General features: G+C 36.9%; 1 protein-coding gene across 3 annotated transcripts in view; it reads right to left on the bottom strand.

Annotated features, from left to right (window-relative positions):
* Window positions 1-26,829, bottom strand: part of LOC140336544 (uncharacterized) — a 39,866-nt gene that overhangs the window by 3,825 nt on the left and 9,212 nt on the right. For 2 of the 3 annotated variants that reach the window (XM_072419734.1, XM_072419727.1), the window contains exons 3-7: window positions 26,228-26,315; window positions 22,667-22,848; window positions 20,219-20,333; window positions 15,264-15,396; window positions 10,697-10,921 (exon numbers count right to left, since the gene is read on the bottom strand). In XM_072419734.1, coding sequence (XP_072275835.1) covers window positions 10,697-10,921; window positions 15,264-15,396; window positions 20,219-20,333; window positions 22,667-22,848; window positions 26,228-26,315 — 743 coding nt within the window. The remainder of the gene's footprint in view (window positions 1-10,696; window positions 10,922-15,263; window positions 15,397-20,218; window positions 20,334-22,666; window positions 22,849-26,227; window positions 26,316-26,829) is intronic. The other variant, XM_072419743.1, reaches the window with a different exon arrangement.

Below are 26,829 nucleotides of genomic sequence, written 5' to 3'. Positions count from 1 at the left end.
GGAGTTTCAGAGTGCGCCCAATCAGAATGGCCAGGGGATTAGGGAGGACTGGTGGGACTTGCAGGCTGCTTTAAGGATGTGCAGTTGCATAAAAATAGTCACAGCTTAGTGCTTATGTGTGCTGCAGCCCCTTTATTTCAATTGCTCGTCTATGAATATCTTTAAGGAAACTTAAAGCTTCCTCCAGAAATTTAGAACTGAGTTATACAGCTACAGCTTTGAAATAAATATACGATGTTTACGCTCAACCCAACATTCATGCTTGCACCCAACTATTTTTTTTTGCACCCATGTCATGCATGCCTCTCTATAGTCCACTTGAATTACAACAACACTTATTTTCCTTAGGAGTGTTTCGTGCATTCCCTCTCCAATGCTCTATAAAGGTATAGATGAGTAACTGACATACCCCTCACCACTAGGGCCCTCACTAAGACTTGCGGAGGAACAGGGGGGTTGGTTAGTTAAAAAAGTGTGCATTATGAAACATAAACAGATTCCAGTGGCTACTGGGCTGTGCATATGTCATATGTAGATTGTGACAATGGAAACAGTTTGTACATTTTTTATCTGATTGACTATCTGTTTGTAATTGTAGTTAAGCATTGACATTTTCAGAACTGCATTCACGGTACTGAAATGCAGCTTACAAATACATAAATTAACATTAAAATATTCCTTACTTAGAAGTACAATTATGCTTTATATAGCACACATATAAATGCATGTAAACATGATCCTCAAAACAATTTGTGTATCTTGTGTTGTTTCAAGATATATACTGCATACCTACTTTCTGTAGATGTAATATTCTGAAACAATGATCATTTAAAGCTACCCAATACACATAAACAATCTTGACTGTTTAACAGTACATTTATTTATGCAGATCTCTATACCAGAACAGAATGGAGGAATGAGGGACAATGGATGGTCCCTTCAAATGAAGAACCATTGAGAGTTATGACACAATAGAATAAATTCTGCTAATTTGGGGCCAAAGCATCCTTCCCTATGAAGATAACCAGGCTTTTTTTTAACCTATTCTCTCCAGGAGGACCCTTAAAATAGGAAGGACAGTCAGCCACAGCTCAAAAAACCTCTGGCGACCTTTGGAGGAATTTTAAGATTCCAAGGAACCCTGGTTGAAAATAGCTGTGCTAAGCTTTGCAGCTGACATTCTGATAGTAAAAACCTCTACTGGGTTGTTGATTGATAGGGGACAGTGCTTAGCAGTAGGAGGAGTTGATAGTGAGATGTAAGACCTTGTTTAAGGCCTGGAACTAGGATTCAGGGACAGAAGAGTAAAGAAATTAATTTGAAAACTAAAGTAGGTAGTTCAAACATCATAAAATGCCTATTCTAAAATATTGTTAGTTTATATACTTGTTAGGATTTAAAAAGTTTCCTACACAAAAAAAGTTGTGTCTTTTATTAATCTATGTTATAAATTTACAGGGAGGCAGCCACATTTTGCATTATACTAGATTACAGCAGGTGAAAAGCAGAACCTATAATGAGCAAATCAGCTAGGGGGGACAACTATCTTTCACAATCACCCCAGAGCAATTAAATAAAAATGAACATAGAAAGAAATATGGTCGTATTAACAGTTCTCTTAAAAAATGTACACAATTAATACTAATAATTATAACAGTGTTCATTTGTAATGTTACATAAACTTTGTCAAGTGTAGTAGTTCTCGCTCACCTATACACTGACTCTTATCAGCAATGCAACAAAAGGAAGAGTTGCTAGTAGGAACAATATTGTTTTGGAAAACCTGACTACCTAATCAAATAATTTACCTTGTATGACACTCATTATGTGCTGTTAAAACCATAGCTTATCATTATAACAGTTACTGATTATCTTCTTTTTATCTCCTGTTTTACAATATTTTATATTTTTCCATAAGAAAATGACTATGCAAAAAAGGCACGGTTTTACTTTTAGTTTTTGGTTTGGTAAACACAATGCAGATCCACTGCCAATTTTGCACCGACCTATCCATTGGATTTATGGTCTGTAATTGATTGGTCTGATGACCTAAAACACAGTACACATGTATATAGTATTATTTTATGATTGCATGCTGTACTATCCTGTTGTAGTATTATGTGCCTGTAGTGCAGCTTGAAACAAAGCTGGTTTGTAAAGTAAGTACATCTATGTTTACTACATGGCAGGCAAGGGTTAATAATATGAGGTATAACTGGTGTACATAGTGCACATTCTCTTTTTCCAAACAAACTGTAATTTTATGTGCTGTAATGAGATAAATAAGTCAACAGGCCATTTTCATCTGTGATAATTTTATGTGAGTCTCGTAGTTTTTTTCACGCTAAGTTTAAATCTGTGTTTATTTTTTCTATAGCACATCTAGTTTTTATGATAAAGGTAATAATATACTGTATGTAATGATATTTAGTATAATTACCCCAAATCTATTACAAGATCTAACGACAATTGTCTGTATTGTTATGTTACAGACATCATTAGCTGAGATTGATTTAATTTGTTATCATACCTAGATTGTATTAATAATTGTATTAATAATCCAGATGGTTTTTTTACACAGCATCACCCAATTACTGCATATCTTAAGAAGCTATACAAATTGTACTGGTTGTCTGCTTGTTGACCAGGATTAATCTTGGGCTCCACATGTCATCTGTACCAATTGTTCCAACAGACTGCATGACTGGTTAAATCGTTGAAAGGCAGTGATTTGCAATCCATGGTGTGGGATAAAAATTGTATATCTTAGCTGGGATTCTACAATCAGGCCTGTTCCTCATAATGATTTATTGCCTGTTTCTGTACCACCACATGGACTTGCTTCTTTAGAAAGGTGATGAGGTACACTGTAAACCAGCAGTCGCTGAACAATTAAAGTTAGTACAAAAGTGATACAGTAGTGAGTTGCATTAAAGCCATGCTGAAATAAACTCAATACAAATTGTGTTAAATTGTATTTAACCCAACTCAGCATGGATTTATTGTAAATGTTCTCATTTTAAATTGTTCAATTTGTTTGAATGCACATCAATTATTTGCCACAAAGCCCTCTTCAGTCATTGTATTGCTTTTTGCTATTTCCATTATTGTTTAAGCGCTGGCAAACTAGACAAAGTGCTTTCAATTAAATGGGAAAAGCTTTCCTAGCCCCTAATACTTGCCTATTTGAATTCAGAGCTTAGCCATTTCTCCACCATACTTTGCTCCCCTCCAATTTCATAAAGGATGACTTTGTAAACAATACAGTGCTGCTAACTTGATGTCCATGATTCTGCTCACAGAAGCTCTTTTAGTTGTAGTTCTGGTAGACAAGCCTATAACAATAGAAACTGATCTCTCAGCAGCTGAAATCATATCTTCACTTAGAAAAATTGTCATTTCACAACCCAAAATTTTGGATTTGCCCTTATTTTTATTCCTTGTGACACCAGGACAATTACACAGAATGGACATTATGAACATCACAGATTAAAACCAGGAGAACTAAGATAGCAGCAGCCCCTGCTACTCTTTACTCGTGCAGCCTGATGAATTTATGGCATCCCCAGCATCCATTGTTAGGCTGTGCACAGCTAAAGGGGATTCTAGAGGCTGATCAGCTCCTGAGTCAGCCCTGCACTGCTATTGGCTGCTGGGACTTTAAACACTCTGTGCTCCCAGTCACCAGTGCCTGGTATAGTGTTAGCTGGGCTTATCTGTGCTGGAGTGGTTTTCTGTTGCTGAACTCTGCCTGTTCCTGACAATCTGCTTGAACTCAGCCTGGACTGACCTTTGCCTGGGACCCCAACTCTGCTTGTGCCTGTTCCTTTGTACCTCGTTTGGTGGACTGATCCCCTGTGTATTACTTCTCCTTGTTTCTGGATCCCATGGTAATTTCTGTACTGTGTATCTCAGGCTCCTGGTCAGCTGCCAGCTTATCCCCCAGACACCATCTCTTGAGCACTAAGTCCTGGGGGCAACCGAGTGCTGGGAGCCGCAACCAGTCTCCTGAGGCTGAGCGGAGGCTGCTATAGGTGAAGACTGCTGCGTTAGATTGGGGACTGGTGTCCGAAGAATACTGGTACTGACCAGGGCCTTACACCTACTTTTGAATAAATCAAAAAGCATTCCTTTACCATTTACATAAAAAACACATATCTAACATGTTTCATGTCCTAAGCACCTCCTCCTCCATCAGAATCCTTACTTTTACTATAAATGCTGATGAAGGGGTAGGTGTTGATCCCAAGAATATTGTACATATTTAAATTGCAAAATCAATCGATTTTTATAGACTCATTTGAAAATTGAGTACTCTTCCCTCAATCTTTTGCATAAGTAATAAAAACACATCAATTGTCCTTTTAGAATATTTAATATAGGATATAGAATTCATGTTTCCAAGTCTGTCAGATTTAAAATTCTTACTCTGCCCTTGTCGAGGGGATCTCAGTTCATCCTGTTGTATCTGACACCCATCACTTGGATAGGACATAGGTAGACAAATGCATTAAAGCCTAGTGTAGACCTTGGTTTCTTTTACTGTCATGCATTCAGCCTGCATACTAAAATTAAAAAAAAAATATGTTCTTCTTATTCTTCCTAATCATTTTATGTGTCAGTGCTTTACTTTTTACCCAGGTTGCCCTGTGCCACCAGTGTGCTGGTAATACGGATGGCTGCATTAACACAGAGAATAGTAGTTTGACCCTACCATTGGCCTGCTGCCGCCTCAGCAGAATCATGGCCCCTGGTGGCATGCATGTTCCAGCAGTGGCTGGGCATGTCTGGGCAAGTCAGTGAGCTGATGTCTGAAAGAGGTATATAAGGCGAGATGGACCAAGGGCTTGTCTCTAGTGCGAAACCATCTTATTGGCTAGTACTTCTAGGCCATAGTGAGTCTGTTTTTAGCTCAAGATGAGTAGGTGCAGCTGTGTTAACAAACCAGACAATTTTCGCTACATTTGTGTGATCAACGCAAGAACCTACCAAGAGGATGAAATTTGCCTACAAATATTACTTTGGATGTTGAAATTGGAGATCAGGATAAAAGCTGGGCACCTCATATCTGCTGTCAGGTGGCCTAACACATTGGGTTGAATGGGAAAAGGAATAAAAAGCCTTTTGCTGTGCCTATAGCTTGGGGTGAGCCAAAAGACCATCACTCGGACTGCTACTTCTGTATAAGTAAAATTGCTGGGTTTTCGAAGAAGACTAAGTCAAAAATCATCTATCCTGATTGTGAATCTGTTCTAAAGCCAGTGCCACATTATGCAGAGAATCCAGTGCCAGTCCCATGCAGATTTACATGATTTAGTAAGGGATTTGTCTTTGTCAAAAGAGAAGTCTGAACTGTTAGCCTCCAGATTAAAGGAGTGGAATTTGGTACAAAAAGGAACGACATCTTCACACTTTAATGATCGTCACACAAAGTTTGCAGGTTATTACAAGCTGGAAAACCACATTTGCTTCTGTACCGACGTGAGTGGTCTGATGATGGAGTTAGGTTGTGAATACATACCAAAGCAATTGAGATTGCTCATAGACTTGAGCAAAGCAAGTTTGAAAGTTGTATTTCTGCATAAAGGTAACGAGATGTCCTAGCAGAATCGGACTTCAGATTTGGATTCAGCGCACTTGATTTAGCATAGGACACATGGATTAGATCAAGTAGCAGACAATATTTAAGATTTGATAAGAGCTACACTTGAAGCAAAAATAAATTGTTTAGAAGGAATAGAGTTTAAAGCAACAGATAGAAAAAGAAAGAAGAAACAGGCATAATGCAAAAAATTAGAATCAGGAACACACAAAAAGTTCAAAAATATGATGATTTATTGATGTTAATGGTCTGTTAGCAGATGCTTTCAATACCCCTTTGAAGCTCTTACCACAAACAAGTTGTCATCCCTAAGGAGGAATTGGAACTCTCATGTTTTATCTTGGCACAAATCAGAATGGGTCTCACAATTTCCAAAAGAACATCAAATGCAGATATGGTCATTTGTGTAATGGTGAAACTTCTGTGGAAACGTTAAAAGCTTGCCATGCCATATATATTGAAGAAATGACCTTTAAAGAGTTGTGCTGGCATGATGAAAGTGGCAGCACGCAGTACTTGCGATCCAACCATGGAGTACTGTTTACACATTAAACACTAATAAGTAGTGTTTAATGTGATAGGTGGTCTCAGTAATAAATAGCAATGTTTAGGAAGGACAGAATTACTTTACAGAAAGTTGGTAATTACTGTACAATAAAATGCAAGTTCTAGCAGATTGTATGATGTCAATAAAAACATAGGACTGTCTGGAATGAGATGATTAAAGCGACAAATGATTACAATCATATATTACACTGTTTACGAGTGCAAAGTCTTGGTAATGGCAATATACTGAAAACGATTCATTTCATGGAACGTGTGTAATAATGTACAGTAAACAGAACAAAGTGCAATATTGCTTGGCCTTCTCCTCAGATGGCATGTCAAAGGACAACCCTTTCACAATGTATTTGAACTTTAGAAATAACATTATTTGAGTTCAAGGTTTTACATAAAGCACCTTTTAGAAAAAAAATCTATTAAACATATGTTTTGATTGACAACAAATAAGCAAGCTGTACTTGTTAAAGAGAATGTAAATACTTAACTCTCTAGCTGCCAGCAATTTCTCTTGCTCAAAAAGGATTTTGGTGGTGAAAGCAGCAGGTGAGAGAATTATTAAAGTCTTTTATACAGGTACAAAACTGCTGCCTCTTACATTTTACTGGACAGCAAAAGTTACACAGTGGATGGAGAAGTAGCACAAGGTGCAAGTGCTGAAGTACAATAGAAGTAGAGAGCACAGTGAAATAGAGGTCAGAACACCAGTCCCTTGAAGATACCTATATATAAAGGTCAACTATAGCAAATAAAAATGTCAGATCCTCTTTACTGTCAGATAGGAATGTACTGACACATAGACATATTTAAGCAGGAGCTTTGTGCTGTGCTGGGTTCCCCCATCTCTATGAGGGAGTCAACTAAAACTTTGATCACTATGTTATCTGTAAAATAATGATCATACGTGGGATGGAGACTTCATATTAAACCATAGTCCATAATCAGGTCACTAGTTGTCCTTCACTAATTTCTCAATTTATTGCCCCTAACATTCTTAGGGCAATTTTGAGGGGAAGCCATTTAACTTTAGGCCACCATACTTTTGGAATATGGCAAGAGAGTGTGCCCTTCGAAAATAGCACAAACAGAGAGATAATACAAATTCTGTACAGATAGCATGAGCAGCTGGTGGATCTGGTCCTCATTAATAAATACGAATTACATGCAGGATGGAGACTTCATAATGAGCCTTTATAGACTATAATGGCACGTTTAGTGCCATATATAGAATACTCTAGCTGTCAGGTATAATTACAGAATTATTTTTTTATGTATTTATATAACATTATCATCTTAGGATCATGCAAACTCAATGCAGTCAGTGTCAAGTATGGTCATTATGTCATCATGCTGCCTGATACAAATGATAATAAATGGCATAAAACAGATAAAACACATTGACCTTAAATATATAAAAAGTATGCAAATTAACTAAAGAAATTATTGTCAAATTAGGAGATGCTGCTAAATTTGGCTGGGTTACCAATCATTAATGACTTTTTGGTCTCAAAGGATTAAATCACAACCATTGTGTTACACTGTAAAGCAGGAAGCAGCCTAAAATATAGCTGTACCCACGTAGATACATAATTTTATGCTAAAGCATTAAAATTTAGAAAAGCATTACAATCCAGTCAAACAGTGAGATTTAAGATGCAAAGCTTCGTTCTATAGGGTAAACTCTGCAATGTAGGAGTATGATTATTTTGCAATCTAAAATGCTTTCTTAAAATGGATATTGTTTTTTTCTAGAACATAACCACAGATGACATCAGCAGTTTTAAGAAAAAGGAACTAGAAATAGGTATACGCATATATTCTGTTTACACAATTTCCATGGTATCTATGTCAACACAAAATATATAGGAAAGTGAAACACACTGATTGCCTAACTCCGAAGCTTGTATTCTCCTTTTTTTATTGAAAGGTAAACAAAATATATATGATAAAACATGTACAGAATAGGTAATTAAACTTGGAATTCTAGGTCATGAGAACAATAAGGTAATTTTGTTACACCACAACCTTTAAATGAAAAATGTCTGCACATTTATTAATATTAAATAACGCTTATATGAATGTAGAGCTCTTTTCTTGGAAAATATATTATATATATAAATCAAAACTCGATTTAGCATACAATTAAAATGTTTTCAATCTTTAGTCATCTATGAATTTTTCTAATTGTATCACTCTTCAAAATGTTGCCTAAATTGGAGTCTATATCAACTAGTATATTTTAGATTAAAACTGTCCAGCTCCAGTACTTGAGGAACAGTATCTGCACATATTTTTAGTATTTCTCTAACAGACAGAACTGAAATGATCAAGGTGTGGTTTACAAAGAGGGAGAACATCACTGCCTTATGGCCAAGACCTGCCTAAGTAGCCAGATCGCTTCGAAAGGTATATTTGGACAAAAGGTTTGTAGTCTACTACCTATATAACTACCTCTATTGACTTCTTTGCACTTTCTCATTCCTCTGCAAGGGAACTAAGTTAGAGAGCAGTAGAGCTGAATCGAGAGGCAGTAAAGCTAAACCATCTCTATATATCCACATCAGTGACATCATGGATAGCAAGACTAAGGCACATGTACCAGGGGGAAAACACAATGTAATTTTTGGAACCCAGAACATCATCCCACGAACCACTAAAAAACTGGCAGGTCCTCAAATAGGCAATTGTGCTCTACAAATAGTGCACTAGTGCTGGAGGCTGAAATTGCCAGCCTACTAGGCTGCCAATTACAATTTTTAGTTTGTCTATAACCCACCACATTTTCTATGTTTTAGAGAGATACACCTGATTTCACCAATGTCAAAGTGACAACCCTTCTCCCAGCACCAGTGTAGGCTGCACTTGCAACCACGGACATTGTTGTGTGAAGAAGTCTGCCAACCTTTTATATCCTCATGGTAGAACTGACAAGTACCACAGGTAAAAATGTAAAAACCTAATATGATGTAAGATCTGATTGTGGAGAAGTTTGGGCTAATCTTAAATCTTAAGGTTTAGGGAGATGATCTTAAATCTAAAGCTGCAGGACTTGGGCCTAATCTAAAGTCTGAAGGTGCAGGAATCGGGACTGATCTGAAGTGTAGGAATTAGGGATAATCTATACAACAATCTGTTGTATACTTGCATGTCTGTTGTCTAAATCTGTCTGTTGTATAAATTGCCACCTAAGGTGGAAAAAGTACATGACACAAAGGCATTGTGGCACCTTTGTGGTGCTTATAAACTATTTAATAAAATTAACTTTTGCCAACATTCTTCTGGCAAGTAACAACTAGATGTAGTGGAAGTGTCAGGTGGGAATGTCAGTCAAATAAATTGTGTTATGGTGAACAGATCTGCAAAACAAAGGAAAAAATATTTGTCTGTATACTGTACAAATCCCCCCCCCCCCCTTCGAAATATCTTTCGACCCAAACATGTAATGAAAGTGTATCTAAACTGAAACACTAAACCACATATGCTTGTTGTGAATGTTCTTATAATATACATTCAGCTACTGTTAAGGGGTGCACACATCCCCAGCAAGATCTTTGAAGAGTCTACTAGTTGTGCACCGTACAGGAAGAAAGGAAGAACAAACGTACTGGCAAAATTGTAATAGTTCTTTATGAGGATTTAGTTTAAAGCCCAACTAAAGCCAAAACTGAACAGGGAAAATTCTCAAATTGAACCTTACAAACTCAAAACAGCTTGCAGAGCTGAAGGTGTAACTTTGCATCATTTCACACAGGCTTTTGACCTCTTGTGCTCTAAAGTGGAATTAAAGTGGGATTAAAGTCCCACTTTACAAACCAAAGGTTCAGGCAGGTTCTTATTGAGAAAGGGACAGGTGATGTCCCTTCTGCAATGACCTGTGCCACTTGCTTGATCATGCCAAGAAAATGTGAAAAAGCTGAGCTGGTTTTGGTTGGAAACTCTGCGATCCCAGTTTCCCTTTGCTTGTTATGGGGTGAATAAATGAGTTACGTTGTTGCTTGAACATTGTCTCTGGGGGGAAGAAGAAGAGGGGGAAGATTGTGCACCCTGCAATAGAGTGTGGATTGGTGAGTTGCAGGGCTTTAGTCCTGCTTTAAAGTTTCCTTGTAAATGGTATAAATCTTATATTTGCTTACCACCTACTTCCTGTGACTTCAAGCCCCACCTTTTAATGTAGACACATGGTTCTACTGTAATGCAAAAATGCTTTCAAATACACTGTTTGTATTTACTTACCAAACTGGCTGCTATTAGAGTTTTTCTTGATCAGTTTTGAATTTAGCTGGGCATGGGGCATACCAGGTTTAGAATAAAGGTTGAACTTTATGGGTATCATTGAAAAAAATGACTTGTGTAATATTCATCCTAATATTCAGTTAGAACTCCTCTTAATCTGGATTTTCCTATTACTAGTATTATGGTTTTACTACATGTACATATTAGTTAGGTAAGCATGTAGAGTTACATAAATTTAGAACAGTGGTGAGGTTGTGATATGCCGTGTAAAGATTCAGGTTAAAAATAGCAAAGAGTTACCTGGATAAATTGCTTTGCCCTTTAAAATCCCAAAGTTGATGAGGATGTGGGGACTCCAGGACCACACCTACTTGAAATTCCATTTTTCCGGGAAACTGTCCTAGTTTACACACTGCTCCGGTGCCAACTTTGCCGCAGGGTAAAATAACCTTTACTCTGCTTCCAATTTTCAGATCCAATGGAGAGTTGGGAACAAATACACGGAAACATCTATGACTCTTCAACCTGTTGACATTTCATTAGTTTTTGTTAATAACAGTTTCAGTTAAAACCAGTTCTCCTTCCAGTGGCATCACCCCTGATCCCTGCAGTTCAAATCTCCAGTTGCTCAGCAACCCAAATTGCTAATATCACTTAGTCAACATCTTACCAGTTCACATTTGCCGTTCTCAGAAACCCCTGTAGCTAATCTGCATGCAGCTCATAGACTTCCTTTGAAAGACAGGAGACAAAATCATATCACATATGGATATCTGTCACTGAGTTGCCATCTGTCTCCAGCTTTCTGCAGTCTGGAATATCTAACCAATGCATTAGTCCTGTGTGAGGAGGTGCTGACCCCACCAACTCACAGCCATTATTTATGCATAAATTCTTCCTTGACTATCTCACAGCCTGTGGTTACAGATATCAATCCATGAAGCCCCACCACAACCCTCACAACACACAAACAAACACTGGGATAATCCCTACTGCCATACCTGCTACACTCCTTTCATGTACATCTTATCCACTGAAACAGATCTTTAGAATTATTTGTAATATTATCAATATCCCTCAATCTAATAAGGGCAAAATTTTGAATATATATATATAAATTCACATTTGCTTACAATTGTTCCACAAAACAATATGAGCTTTTCAAAAATGAGTGGAAAAGTTGAAGGACGTCAAGCATTTTTGATACTGTTTCCAAGGCAATTTACTGACTGGCTTGTGGGTGGTGTGCTAATGCCACCTAAGTTTCCCACATGCACAGGTTGATGGGCTCCATGGTTATTGACTGATTTGCCGAAAACTTTTAGTATTCTCAGATCATGAATAGGTTTTTTTCTGAGTCTTGAAGCTAGGAGACTTTGTAGAGTGTTGGTGTTGTAACCAGAACTCATTATTAGTCTCACATGTCCACAAGCCTTAATATATGCATACTGGCTGATGCTAACCTGCTGTGGGAACATGCTGAGGAGTAAAAAGGTAAAATGCGGTAGAAATAAACATTGAAAATGAGTATTGACAAATGTTAAGCAAAAGACAACCCATCTAACCACCAAATAGGTGCAATAGCTGATTGTATTTCACCAGGTTAAAGAGACATCAGGATGTGAACCTGTCAGATTTAGACCCTATTAGAGGTGCAGATAGTGTCACAGGGGCCTCAGGATTGTGAGAGAGATGTTTTCAGAATAGCAGGTCAAAATAATGTAATTTGCTATGACATTGTGGCTGAGCTTCACATCAAAATAAAGTTAAGAGCTTATTCAGTACCTGAGAAAAGCCATTTAAAAAAGATGCAGAAAATGTTAGACCTCAGGGTTATAGAGGATGGCAAATGGTCAAGTCCCATAACGTTCATCCTTACTCCAGGGGAATTACCCTGGTTTTGCAATGATTTCAGGAAACTAAATTAAATATTCAAATTGATGCATATCCCATGGCCTGAGTGGAGGAGTTGGTATAATGGTTGGGTCCTGCCAGGAACCTTTCCCTTTCCCTGGGATGTTGGAGGACAGATTCTGAAAAACTATTGCATAAATGAACTGGAAAGTTGAATTAGGATAATATGAACCTGATTGTGGCATTGTCTTATAGTCTAAAGCCACACACACACGTGCAATAAAAGTCATTGGAAAGGACCTTTCAGGATCCTTTCCAATGACTAGCCTTGCACGATGCATGAAGGAGTGCTGTACATACAGAACTGTTCTGCTCTATGCAGGGGGGGGGGAGAGGGACAGAGCGGCACCCTGCTGTGCGCTCTTCCCCTTCCCTTGCATTAGGAACATTAGTCGTCCATCATCCGTGGTCACTCGGATGATGGACGACTGGCACTGTACACACACCAGATTCTCACCCGATATTGGCCCTGAGCCGATTATCGGGTGAGAACCGTTGAACGTGTATACGTAGCTTAACTCTAAAAATAATTGATAAGAGTTTAGTTTTGATAGGCAAGTTATACAGAAAGTATACTGCAAGTAAAAATATTCTGAAAGATGATAACTATTATCAAATGGATAACCAGTAGGCCAGTAATTTACAACATGTAAAAATTGTACCAATAAAATTGACTTGAAAGATAGAACAGAAGGAGATTATAAGAAAAAAATTTAAAAAAAACTATGAGAGAACTAATGGAAGTAAGAGGAATGGGTCTCCTAGGTATTGGATGATATATTGAATAAAATAAAGAGAATGTTAAAATAAGTACAACATACTGAAACATTGGGTGATATTACAAATAGACAGTAATAGAAAACTTTGAGGGAATAAACTAATGATAACATTTTGAAGGACAGTGTCTTCAAAAATACACCAAGGTGAAGATATTTTGTAAAAACAGGGGCACTTTTAAATATGGGAATTGTGGATATTGTTGATACATTTGGGTAAAAGAAGTAATTGGAAAACTGTATAGAAGAAGAAAACAGCTATAGAAATTTACAGAATCACTACAGATCTCCACAATCTTTTTATTCAGGCTAGGCTTGCCCTACCCATGGAGAGTAGTCATAGACCCCTTAAGGATAATATTTTATCATGAAGCTAATTTCAGGACTAAGACTGTTTGTAGGTAAGCCTAATATAAGAAAGACAATTCATTATTCTAAGAACAGTAATATGGCATTTATGAAAACTGGAAACCTGTGCTTTGTGATTACCATTTCAATTTAAAACATTATAACATCCAGTTGATTTTTTGTTATCCAAATTCTGGACAATTTATACCCTAGAGGTAGAGATTAAAAAGGGACCTCCTAAGATCTAAGAGTAAATTGATTTACAATCGAAAAGTAAATATATCCCAGATTTAAACGAAAAATTAGATTTTAGTCCTTTCTATTAAAATACATTTCTCTTGTAATTTTGCTTTAATTTTGCCCACTTTTGTATTGCTGTAGTTGTAAGTAGAGTATTGTTAGAATCATTTACTTTGTCGACTTTAAAAATTACCCAACCTTGCACATGGTACTGTCAATTTTGTAAATCAATGTTAAATTATAGTTTTGAAAAGCACATTTAAAGCCACCTGCCAAAAAATTACAGGGGTGTTAGGGGAACTAGTAGGAACTGTTTTTCTTTAAATAAAACTAAAGTATGGTCAGAAAAAAACAACAATTTCAAAGCTGCCTGCTAACCTACTGACAACAACTCCCTGTTGGTACTTATAATGAAACAAACCCCCGCATACCCGTCTATAATTACAAAAACAAGATTTACCACAAGTTAGACTTTTTTGGCAGCCTATTATCAAAATTCACATAATTATTGTTGCAACAATCTCATGAAAGTGTACAAAAAATCATCTTTTAATATGAGATATTAAAAACAAGGCAAACTCTCATGTATATGTTTCATTGTTACAGCAAATACACATGGAATCTCTAGATAAACGATGTCTCTATACACGTTTCACGGAAATAGTGTCCGCTTCATCAGGAAGTCTAGAGAGCATTTCTGTTTTCTTTCCCAGATCAAAAGTGTGCTACAGATGTTTCAATTTATATTAGGTCAATGATGTTAAAGGGACAGGGAAATCAACATCCACACATGGATTTCAAATATTTGCCACTTTAAATAAAAAGTAATATTTGTTTACATAATTAGTGCTGTTAATGCATCTTCACATATATTCAATTCATTAAAAAACCAAAGCAAGCCCCAACAGCTCATTGAATTCACCCTGTCCCAATGCAACCACATAATGAGGTATTTGATTTAGGATATATGTGGAGATGCATTACCGGCACTATGTTTTAACTTATGAAAAAACTACATTATTTCTTTAAGGGAATGTTTTCCCAGGCTCCCAATCAATTTCGGCAATCATAGGAACAATACTATCTTCAGGGGCTTTGCAACGAACTTTAAAAACTAATGACTGTATTTTATTACATTTCTAAATCTTGACCATCCTTAGACTTTTAGGATTAGTGTATATTGTCTATCCAAGAGGAGGATCATTAAATGCTGGTAATATGGGCTCATAAAAACTGAAGGGAAAACACTATATCAGTGTTGATTCATGCCAGTATGTCTTTTCTTTCTAATGCTCAATGAATTTTGCCACTTGGTTTTAACCATAATGCAAAGTAAAATGTTATAAATTATTATTTAAACTCTAGCTAGTAATTTACTAAATTGTTGGTATAGTGTGAATTTTTTTGCAATATAAGCAGGAAATAAAGTTTTTTTGTATAAGTATATATAAGGTATGTTGACAATGTTTTTTAAAGCTAATTACTCTCTGATTGCGACAAATCTCCTAATTCATAATGTTATTTCTCTGACTGTTTTAGTTTGAAACTTAACATCTACCTGCATTACCTCACACTGCAGATTTACATACCTGCTAGGATGGGAAATAGGAACGTTCTCCACAGATGAACAGCAAGTGAATGATGAAGGCACTTCAATACTCATATACCCATCTAATGTTCTAAGGTTCTTACAGGGATGTGTACAAGTGTTCACTGGATCCCCTATAGCAAACAGAAGATTGTATCATTATATATTATATTAGTAATAGGAGCCTTGCCCCAGTCTGTTTCAGTGCTACCTTTAAATTTCACACCCATCCATGGGCAGGGCAAGACGGTTGGCTCAATGGCTAAAGTTTTTGCCTTTGCAGTGCTAGGTCCTAGGTTTAAATCTCAGTTGGGGCATTATCTTCAAAGAGTTTCTCCCCAAGTTTGCGTGCGTTTCCCCCAGGTACTCTGGTTCCCTCCCACATTCCAAAAACATGCAGTTAGGTGAATTGGTTTCCCCTCAAAATTTTCCTTAGACTATATTAATGACATATGACTGAGTTAGGGACATTAAGTTGTGAGCCCCTTTGAGTGGCAGTTAGTGATACGACAATAGACTTTGTAAAAGCACTGTAAATACAAGTTAATTAATAACAGAGAAACTGAATCTCCTGGTCTCTCCTTTAAAAGTGCTAGTAATCTGGAACTCTAACCCTCTGAGTTTATTAGTTAGAGTATATAAAAACTTACAGTATATTCAGGAGGTATGGAAGCAGTGAAGGTAGGGGAGAGGGTAGTCAGGGGGAAAGAGGAGGGATTTGGTCGGACAGTAGAAGAGAGGGGGCTCAGATTCAATGGTATGATCTCAAAGTCTTGCACAGAACTACCACTCTGAATCTGGATCTGGAATTTTTGATGTGTGTCTGAGAGAATGCTGGTCATAATGTAATCTAGTCTGGATTCAACCTCCCCAAAGGGCACCTAGGTAGACCTACAGGCCTTCACCTGTTTAGCAGCTAAGAACACAATGGTGGTCAGCTTCCACTGAGGTCAAGGCAGGGACATGTCAGAGAGGTGTAGCAGTGCTTGCCACAGATCTGGGGTCAGCATTTTCCTGAGTAAAATTGATAGTAGGGAGTAAACAGAGGTCCAAAAGCCCTGTATTCGTGGGCAGGACCACCAGATGTAGCATGTTTCCCCAAACTCTGCATCAGGGGAGGCAATGACCAGAGGAGTAGGGATCCATATGTGCCAGGGGAAAAGAGTCAGATACCATTGGAGGGGGACCTTGTAGGCAGCCTCAATTGCCTGTACATTATTGGAGCAGGATGCAACTGCCTTTAAGATGACTTGACAATTTGCCCCCATCTGCACACAGAGGAGAGGTCTGAGTGTAGTGATAGGGCCATGAGCTAACGGTAAAGTGAGGATATAAGACCGGGGTATAAGGGAGCATGTAAACATATGTGTTCGAATGATGTGAATGCCATGGGGCAGCGAACTTACATTACGAGTGGGCCTATCCAGTGGCAAAGTTGAAGGTAGCGGAAGCACTCCCAGAGAGAGATTTCTCGGGCCGACCGCAGCCTGTCTCAGGTTCTAACCCCCATGAGGTAGAGCAGGAGATAAATAAATGTGAGGTCCTGTGAAGTCCACCACTGGAAGGCACACGAGTTCGTGGAGGTGGGTGGAAAAAGTGGGATTAATTATGATTGGCTGTAAAGATGTCCATTTTGATACTAATTTAGCCCCATGTTTATGAGTGTCCCATATCCTAATTCAGTAACCCATGAGTGGGCTAATAGTTTTGCAGTGAAGAGTTGGAGAAAGCCACAGGAGCACTGATACTTTGATTGGTGTTGGTGGATCCCCATAGGCAGAAAGCAGAAATAGTAGAGTAATTTAGGGCAACTGATCATTATATTTGGAAACAGTGTATGAGACCCACTCAATTGCAGCCATGTTCACTACTTTTCAAATGTGGCCCATGGTGTTTTCCACTATTGAATTATTTATATATATATATATATATATATATATGGCATTTTCCAAATGTTTTGATCATGCTGGTAATGGTAGTAGCTGGTAGTGCTGGTAAATAGTGGTTTTATTCACAAACTGGCATTCTTGCATTAAAGTAATACTTTATTAACCAAATAACATTTTATTCAAACCCCATCTTCTCTAAAAATATGCTAGTCTTCAAAGGGTCAGTGTTGAAGGCACATTTTTATAAGGAAAACCATTGTAATATAAAAAGAAAGTGTGACACCTGCTGGATTGTAATGTAAATGAAGAAAGAATAGCAATAAAATGTCATTACAAATTGTATATACAGTTCTTTTTTTACTTTTTTCAATAATTTTATTTTCAAATGTACTAATTTCCTATTTTTTTGTAATATATATTTCTTTTTCTTTTTTTCCTACAACAAAGTCCATGTCGCTAGTTTGTCATAGGTTTAGCAGTATTCACTTTTGTCCCTAATCCGTACAACGTGCATTTAGGTGACTCATGTGTAAGAAAAGTTAATGGGGACTATTAACCTACTGTGACAGTTATCCTATAAGCACATAATGATTTCTGCCTTCATGACAAACAAAATCATTGCATTTACAAAGAGATAATAGTAGCAACGAACAGAGGTAGAAACAGTGTACAAAGGCAGCCTGGATATTGTATGATATGGTTTCCCTGGATAAAAAGCACAACAATGTAAATAAAAGTGACTGAACAAATGACTTCGCTTAGGGCAGGATAGATGACATTTTTCCAACAAAACCATGTGAATTGAACAAAAAGTTGGCCTGGAGCTAGCATTAGGCGTAGGGTCGCATGAAAGGGTGGGGAGGAGAGGCAGGGGTTAAGTTAAAGTAAAAAATAAAAAAAAAAGTGTGGGAAAAGAAAAAAAAAGCGCAGAAAGAAAAAGACCTTGGGATTGGTGGGCTTGCCAACTAAGGAGAAGTAGGGTGCAAGCCATAAAAAGGGGGGGGCAAGGGTGAGGGGACAGCAGTTTTTTTACAACGAGCATCTTCCACCCTTCCTTCTTGTATGTGGTTTTTACAGTCTCCGGAGCATATGTCATGGCAGCAGATGGGCGGTTTCAAGGTCCATGAAAGGGTTAAAGTTTTTGGCAAGCAAGAAAACAAGTGGTGGGACCCATCAGAGTATGGGTCTTTTTTCGTTAATGGTGGTCCTGCATGACACTTGGTTGTTGTGGGGGCTAGGTGTAAAATGTGCTTATCCACTAATTATCCCCGAGGCGGTATGCTAGCGGCTGGGGGCCTGGTTAGTGAGCCGAAGTAGTTTTGGTTAAAGGGATAGGATGGGGAATTTTTGATGGACCTGTAAAAAGAAAACAAGTTTTGTAGAAGGCTGGTATTGGGGTGTTTGTTTGAGGTTGTATATATGTTTATGTAAATTGGATAAAAAAAAATGTTATATAATTTTGTATTAGCTTAATAAAATGAGCTACTATGGCCAATTAATCCAACAAAGGTTGTGGTCTCCTTTTTGGTAGGCGGGGTTGGGTGTATTGGTTGAGGGTGCAGTTCATGGCTTCCTCACCTCTACCCTAGTCATGTATTTACCACATTAGTTTACTGTGCTGTTTTTGTAATTTAAAACCTAACCAAATTGAACAAGGTGAATAAATTGCGATGATCATTTGTGTAAATTATAAGTACTAACTTTGCAACTAAACATAAATCTATTTTATAGCTGTACATATATCTACACAGCTATGACCTCTTCTGCCTTTTAGTTTACTGTTAACAGACTCAGGTCCAACAATTTTCCACCACAAAGTCCCTCTTACTTATTAAGACACGTAGACAAAGAATTGTTACAGGCGGCAAACAATGAGAGGGCACATAGCAGAAGGTTGGCAACAAACAATCAATCTAGAAAGAGCATCCTCAGCAGCTAGAAACATAATGTCTCAGGCAAGATGGTATGATAAGGGGACAGCTTTTATTTGGCCTCTGGCCAATCAGATGTCAGTGGGCAGGCCCAGTCCAGAAGTTGATAGTAGCATATAGGGCAAGGGGTCATGAGGGGTAGAACCCTTCTGTTGTGTGCACCCAACACGTTTTTTGGACAGAACAGTGGTATTGAAGAGATTATTGCTAGTGCGCGCGTGCTCTTCACAAAGCTAAAATAGATGCTGGAAGACCAAGTGGCTACTTTACCAACCCTGACCATCCAGCTTTGTTGCTAGGTGGCACAAGAACATCCAGGACAAACAACCAAGATGTTTGTGCTGGGAACTTCTGCTCCTATTTGGGCCTGATTTATTGAAGCTCTTCAAGACTGGAGAAGATACACATTCATCAGCAAAATTGGGTGATCCAGCAGAGCTGAAATGGATCGGGTGCAGGAGTGAAAACATATGCTAAAAAATAGCAAATTACTTTTAAGAAAACCATTCCAGGTTTGCTAGATCACCCAGGTTCACTGATGAAAGTGTATCTTCTCCAGCCTTAAGGAGCTTTAAAAAATCAGGTCCGTTACCCCAATGGAGGTGAATGAGAGCAGGCATGTGTGAAGTGGCTCCCTCCACAGATACAAAAAATTTAAAACCAAAACTAATTTGCCCATTTTATCTAAGGACAGGTAGGTCACAATATATTACAATTTTGTTGATGGGTTTAGGTTTACTTATAGCACTTTTTAAACTTTCAATTTGTTTGAAAATTTACCAATCATCAGTTGTCTCCCTTGCCTCATAGGAAAACTTCTATCATTAATGTCTAGTCTGCTCACATATTCAGTTTTTATATGAACATTTCCTGAATTCTTTATGAATGTACTACTGAGGAAGTATATTATAGCTGCTGTAAAGGAAAAGTGAGCTGTTGCTCAAAGCAAAAAGATGATAGTTTTATCTGTCCAGCTTTACAACTGATTATGTGCTTTATTCTTTCCAGCACACATTTCCCTTGATAACATCTTCCCATTACACCCTGTTACCAGTGTCTTTTACTATTTTTTGTACTATGTCCTAAAGTAAGTCTTGCAAAGCAAGCTGTATCTATAGAAATAATAATGTTCTTACCTAACCGTCTTCTCAATCCTTCGCCACTATTTATGTCTGATTCTGCAATTCCATCAGTATCATCATGTCCTTGATTCTCACATTTTGTACTCTCTGGCAATATGCATCTTTCCTGCTGTGAAACGATTGCAAATATACAATTATATCTCATTTTTCTTGCAGGCATTACATAAGTTCCAATATAGTTTAAACTTCTAATAATAAAATGTATATAATATATATATATATATATATATATATATATATATATGTGTGTGTGTGTGTCTCATAAAATAAGCAGAAAAGAAAAAAGCTGAACATTGTTCACCAACATTTATAATCTTTGGATTAAGAATGACAAAGCAATATATTGTTTCACTGACATAAATGTGGATATGTAAGCTATTTAATTTTAGTGACCATATAGAATATATTTTACAATTGTTAATCCAATCATCAACAAAAAGCATTTCTAATAACCTATACTCTAAATAAATCTTTAAAGCCCAAGTCACAGATATGGTTTAAACACCTCGATTTTCAAAGTCCCATCAATATTTTCTATTTATAGCCATAGCACAGTGTCACAGTGTAACCACATTGCTCAGTGCACTCTGTTATCTGACCTGGTTCGATATGTCCCCCCTCTTTTTCTTTACTACTACAAGTCTAAGAGAAGACACTTTTGCTGAAAGGTTTGGCGATTATTTATTGTTTACTTTTGAGAAAATAGAAATTACCTTACAGAAAAAAATAATTTGCTTTACGTTACAATAATTTTTAATTAGGAATTTAATAAGTTAATTAAAAAGATATCTTTAGGAAAGCTTATATACGCCACTGGTATCAGCACAAAAATAGCATCTGTTTTAGACAGATTTAGCATTTATATATACCTTATTTACTCAAATATAAAGAAAATTCTTGCCAGTTTAGAAATAAAGGATTTGTTACATGCACTACATGAGGGCACAGCACCATCTACTGGTATCTAACAAGCCTGCAGAAAGGATCATTTAGAAGGAGTTCACCCATCATAAATAATGCAAAAGTACAAAGTACTTTAACCTGTGCAATTAGGAGTCCATGTGATTTTACCCCCTTCTTTAAAAACATATTTTTACAAATATCACAGAATAGGTATATTTGTTGACAGTAATCTTATTGGCATTTCTACTGATTACTCATTTGAATGTTAGCAGTGATGCTTCAACTTTGTGCCTTTATACCTAAATCATTGTCATTTTCCTGTTTTGTTTTTTTTTCAGGTAAAAGTATTGACCACAGTATGATTCAGTATGATTCATGATTCAGTATCACCTTCAGGGCTCTGACATGAGGAAACAAAGCCCTGCCTTTACCAAGATGGTCACCTCCACATGCAATTTTAGTAATAGTTTTTTGCCCTCTGTCTGACCTTTTGGGCAAAGTTTCCATAGGCCAGGCGCTCTTAAACCACATATCACTGCTAAATTTTGATAGAACTTCTTTGATCTGACAAGTTTGAAGACAAAAGCATACAAATGCATTTCAAGGTAGCTATATATATGCAGAACTGCTTTGACTACACAGACCAACAAACAAGTGGTACTTTCATGTTTAGTAAAATTTAAAATGTGTGCTCACTCTACTCAATATTCCCTGCATCAATGTGAAGAGGTGGATAGAGGAGGAAAACAAAATGAGATTAAATTTATCATCAATTTGTAAAATTTAAAACAATTCTGTGTCTTTATCTTTTTGTCTAAACATAAAGGTACATGAGTAATTTGTAAGAGCTTGACCACTTTTCTATATTAGAACCAGTAATTGGTTAAAGTAACCCTGTAATTAAAGCAATACAAGACTTCCACTGCTTAACTACTACTTAAAACCTCAGGTGTTTGGCTGTTTTGCTGCTGGCTGTCTAGCTTTAATGCAAATGTGATGGTATCATATATATCTTAAATGTATCCTCTATACTGCATTATAGGTTTTGCAGTTGCCTAAAAGGAAAGAAAAAAGCAATGCATTGTTCCAGAATGCCAAACCTAACTGTCTCTTTCTATGAGAAAAGAGAACTGTATGTAATAGCATTTCATTTCATATCCAAATTATAAAACAAACAGATAAGAAACATTTAGCACCACCATCTCAATCTAAATATCCAATTACAAGGACAATGTGGGTGGTCAAGGGAAAGCCAGGGGGTAGTGAGAGTGAATATACCATGATTCTTCCAGCATTGATATATCAAAGGAACAAATACACCAATGTGTTTGTGCTAATGCAACTCTCTTGATTAGCGATTGCATTTTCACAAAGCCGCTTTTGTTGTTTATCACAAATATCAAAACTAGCCTAGGCATGAATGGATTTAAAGCATTACTTGCATTGATTTGTCATTCAGCAAAGGCTGATTAGGTAAGCAAACATCTTCAAATTTGTAGAACAGCAAATTCTATATTGTTAGGTCCCTGCCAGTTGTACCTGCTCCTTCATTGCTTGCTGCTCTACAAGAAGCTCCTGGTATCTGCTTCTCCATAGTTCTTTTTCTCCTGATAAGTCAGATTCCAGCTTCCCAACCTTTTCCTCAAATGTATATAACCTGCTTATGGAGGTGCTGCTAATATCTTGCATTCGTTTAAGTTCTTTCCTTAGTTCTTCTCCATCTATAAAAAAATAAATAGTCCACATTTGTAATAATTATTGTCTCTAAATTCTAAACCAGACCCATTTAAAATGTTTTAGTTTTATCCTGACAGCCTTCATTTTACAGATACAGATATAGCGCATACATACACAGTTCTAATTGAATATCTCTTATATTTCCTAGTCTCTTCTTCTGGAGGAAAATAACAAAGCAAAATCTGTACTGAGTGCATGTAGTCTACCTTTTTAAGTGGGCTAGATGCTTGATTTCTTCTGAGGTATTGACCTAGTAGAGATAGACAGCAAGTAAAGTTCAAATGACATCAGAACACCCAACCAGCAGAGGCTCAGGGCTAGCAATGCAAACACCCTGTAAAGGTTCCCTTTAAAAGAAATTGGTTTTAAGGAGAATAAATATCTGCACAAAATCATAAATGCACAATAAAGTAAAGCACATGAATATTAAAACAGACTTGAAATAGAAGAAAAAAAAAGTCACACACATTAGATTTTTGTCGTTAAAAACAAATTTTTACAATCTTTTCTAACGACAAAAGACTGAAAGATAAACAAATGAGCGCCGTTTTGCACAATGGAGAGGAGAGGGAGGGGAATGCATGAGCGGCCCCCCGCTGATCTTTTCTCCCTTCACTTGCACTGAGTTCATATTAGGTCAGGTTGAAAAAAAGACATGTCCATCAAGTTCAACCACAAGGAAAAAAAACATCCCAGATATAAAACCTTATGGACATGGTTGGTTCAGAGGAAGACCAAAAAAACCCTGGTAAAATTTGCTTTAACAGGGGGAAAAAATCCTTCCTGATTCCATGAGGCAATTGGATGTTACCTGGATCAATGGTCTCTGATCTTTACTTTAAAGCCTTAATACCCAGTTATATTCTGTGCTTCTATAAAAGCATCCAGCTTTTTCTTAAAGCAATATTAATAAAGCTATAGAACTTGCTGAAACTACTTCCTGAGGTAGCTTATTCCACATTTTCACAGATCTTACAGTGAAGAATCCCTTCCTTAACCTGGGGTTAAACTTCTTTTCCTCCAGTTGCAAAGAGTGCCCTCTTGTTCTTTGTAATGATCTCAAGGTGAATAGTTGGGAAGAGAGTTCTCTATATGGACCGTTTATATATTTATACAGGGTTATCATATCCCCCCTTAAACGTCTCTTCCCAAGGGAGAATAGGTTCAGTTCAGCTAATCTCTCCTCATAGCTGAGCTCCTCCATTCCTTTTATTAGTTTAGTTATCCTTCTGTGCACTCTCTCCAATTTCAAAATGTCCTTTTTGTGAACTAGTACCCAAAACTGGATATTACTGGATACTGCATATTGCAGATGTAGTCTCACAAATGCTTTGTACAGGAGCTGGATTATGTCTCCATTTCTGCAGTCTATTCCTCTTTTAATACAAGTTTTTTCCTAGCTTTAGATAGTTTGGCATTGAATGCTGGTATTAGGTCTATATTCTACCAGAACCCCCAGATCCTTTTCCATTTCTGACTCCCCCAAAATGTATTCCCCCTAGACAGTATGAAGCATGCATGTTGTTAGCTCCCAAGTGTATAACTTTACATTTATCTATATTAAATGTCATTTGCCACTTGGCTGCCCAATCAAACAGAACATCCAGGTCTGCTTGTAGAATATAGACATCCTGTATGGACTTAATTCCATTACATAGTTTGGTGTCATCTGCAAACACAGAAATGGTACTTTTATTCCCAAACTCTTTATCATGTATAAAGATGTTAGACAGTAAAGGTCCCAACTAGGGATGAGCGAGAATGCCTCCTGGCATTCTCTCGAACTTCCGATGGGTCTGCGCAATTTCGGCAAACCGAAAAATGGAAATGGAACCAATGGAGTTTCTCCATTGAAAGTTCATCTGCAGTTCAATTACCACGGTCACCAGGCTGATAAGTACAGCCCAGTGACCGTGGAAACTGAACTGCAGATGAACTCAATTGAGAGTTCACCTGCAATGACAGCTGATTGGAGGCACTCGTGTGCCTCCTCCAATCGGCTGTAACCGCAAAGTTCCCACAGTCAACGGGCTGTACTTATCAGCCCAGTGACTGTGGAAACTAAACTGCAGAGGAACTCTCAATGAAGAAGCTCTATTGAGAGTTCATCTGCAGTTCCACTGCGATCCCCGGGCACTAGAGGTTAATTAACCTCTGATGGCTTCTGTTCACATGTCAGATTCTCGCCCAAGATAAACCCTGCAGCTCGTATTGGCCAACAATCATCTGACATGTGTACTTAGCCTTAAACATAACAAGGACAGGGAAGAACACAAATACATCTTACTGAAAAGGACGATGTAAACAGTCATAAATAATACTCATAGCTGGAAATACCAATCAAAACATGTAAAACAGAATACAGTGCAAACAAAACTAACACCTGCACCTGCACTTGCAAAATCATTTCATAATTCAATATAGAATTAAACTATAATAGCAAACCATAATTACTGTGTTTACTACAAATTAGTATGTAGTTGTAAACCAAATTAACTTGAGTGTACTGAACTGCTATTGAAGCGCAATATATACAGCAGTCTTTCTTTAATCCGGACACATTATTTGGCCACTTTTACAACGCAATGCATTAACTCAAAGATTGCAACAATTAGTCACATGACATCCAACATCATGATCATTTTGTTGAACAAAAAAGCAATATAATTATTTTGATTTTCTTTACTAAATTAAACATTTAAATCATGTTGCCATTCATCCAACCCACTAAATATTTTTGATACAGTTTTGACATTTGATCAGGAAAGTACTACTAGTTAAAAAAATGGAGAAAATTCACTTAATGAAATGTAACAAAATTCCTAGCTCTAAATCTAACTAAAATTATTTAGAATGAGATGGAATCTGTCTGGCAATCTAAACAAAAATATGGAAAAGACTAAAATATTCAGATAGTTTAGGTGTCTGAGGGAAAAATTGTCTAAGACATTGGGATTGATTTATAGAAGGTGTTCATCAAATTAAGTATCATTTTACAAGGGATAATTCAGCTAGGTGAATGTGGTGAAAACTAACTTTAAAAAGAATACCCAATCTTGTACAAGAAAAGTAAAGAATAAAAAAACATGATTTGTGCTTAGATGTGATTGCAATATTGATTGCAACAGTCAGCTAAGCTTGACCTCATTGACTAAACTAAGTGAATTATTAATTTGCTAAGTGAATAGTCTAAACTATTTTAGTGGATCAAAACTATTCTGTGCCTGATTACACAATAAATTCTTTTTACAGTCTCTCCTGGGATGGCAGAAATTGGATTTCAGTTTTTGGTATTTTAGTTTAATTAACACAGTGATCATGATTTTTAACCGAGCATTTTTTTTTGTCATTAGAAATACATACCTGAATGTTGCTCCTCATTTTCTAAAGATGGCTTCTGCTTGTTTTCTTCTGTATCAGAGTTTTGTCCAAATATTAAAGATGAACTGATCTATGTGTAAGATGAAGATGTCAGTAGTGTCATTTTACACAGTAAATGTACATAAAAAATAAATCTGCTTCAAAAAATAGACTTTTACCCTGCCCACTTTCATGCCTGGATACTGAGCATTTCTACGCCTGCTATTTTTTTTTCAAAGATGCAGCCTAATCAGCTTTTAGGATTTTCTCTTGAATAAGAAATAAGTATAATTCATGCAATTACAGAACCCTGATATTTTTCCATTGTATAGATTATTAAATGTCCTGGGACGACAAACAATATTTTTTACTGGTAAGAACATAACTTTTATATAGAAATGTTACATATTTATGTGTGATGTGCAATGTGAGATGTCTTTATTTGAAAATTACCATTGATGTATAAATTGATATTTCTATTTATACTGCTCTTCTACAAAATTCCTTTATCTATTCCAGACATGATTCCAATTCACAAAACTGCTTTATCAACACACTGGCTGTTGGAAAACTTGCTCCTGAGCTACTCTAGATTCTTAAATACA

The sequence above is a fragment of the Pyxicephalus adspersus genome, chromosome 1, assembly GCF_032062135.1.
Source record: "Pyxicephalus adspersus chromosome 1, UCB_Pads_2.0, whole genome shotgun sequence".
NCBI lineage: Eukaryota > Metazoa > Chordata > Amphibia > Anura > Pyxicephalidae > Pyxicephalus > Pyxicephalus adspersus.
The sequence above is the reverse complement of the archived record's forward strand: the minus strand, read 5'-3'. Positions and strand labels throughout refer to the sequence as shown.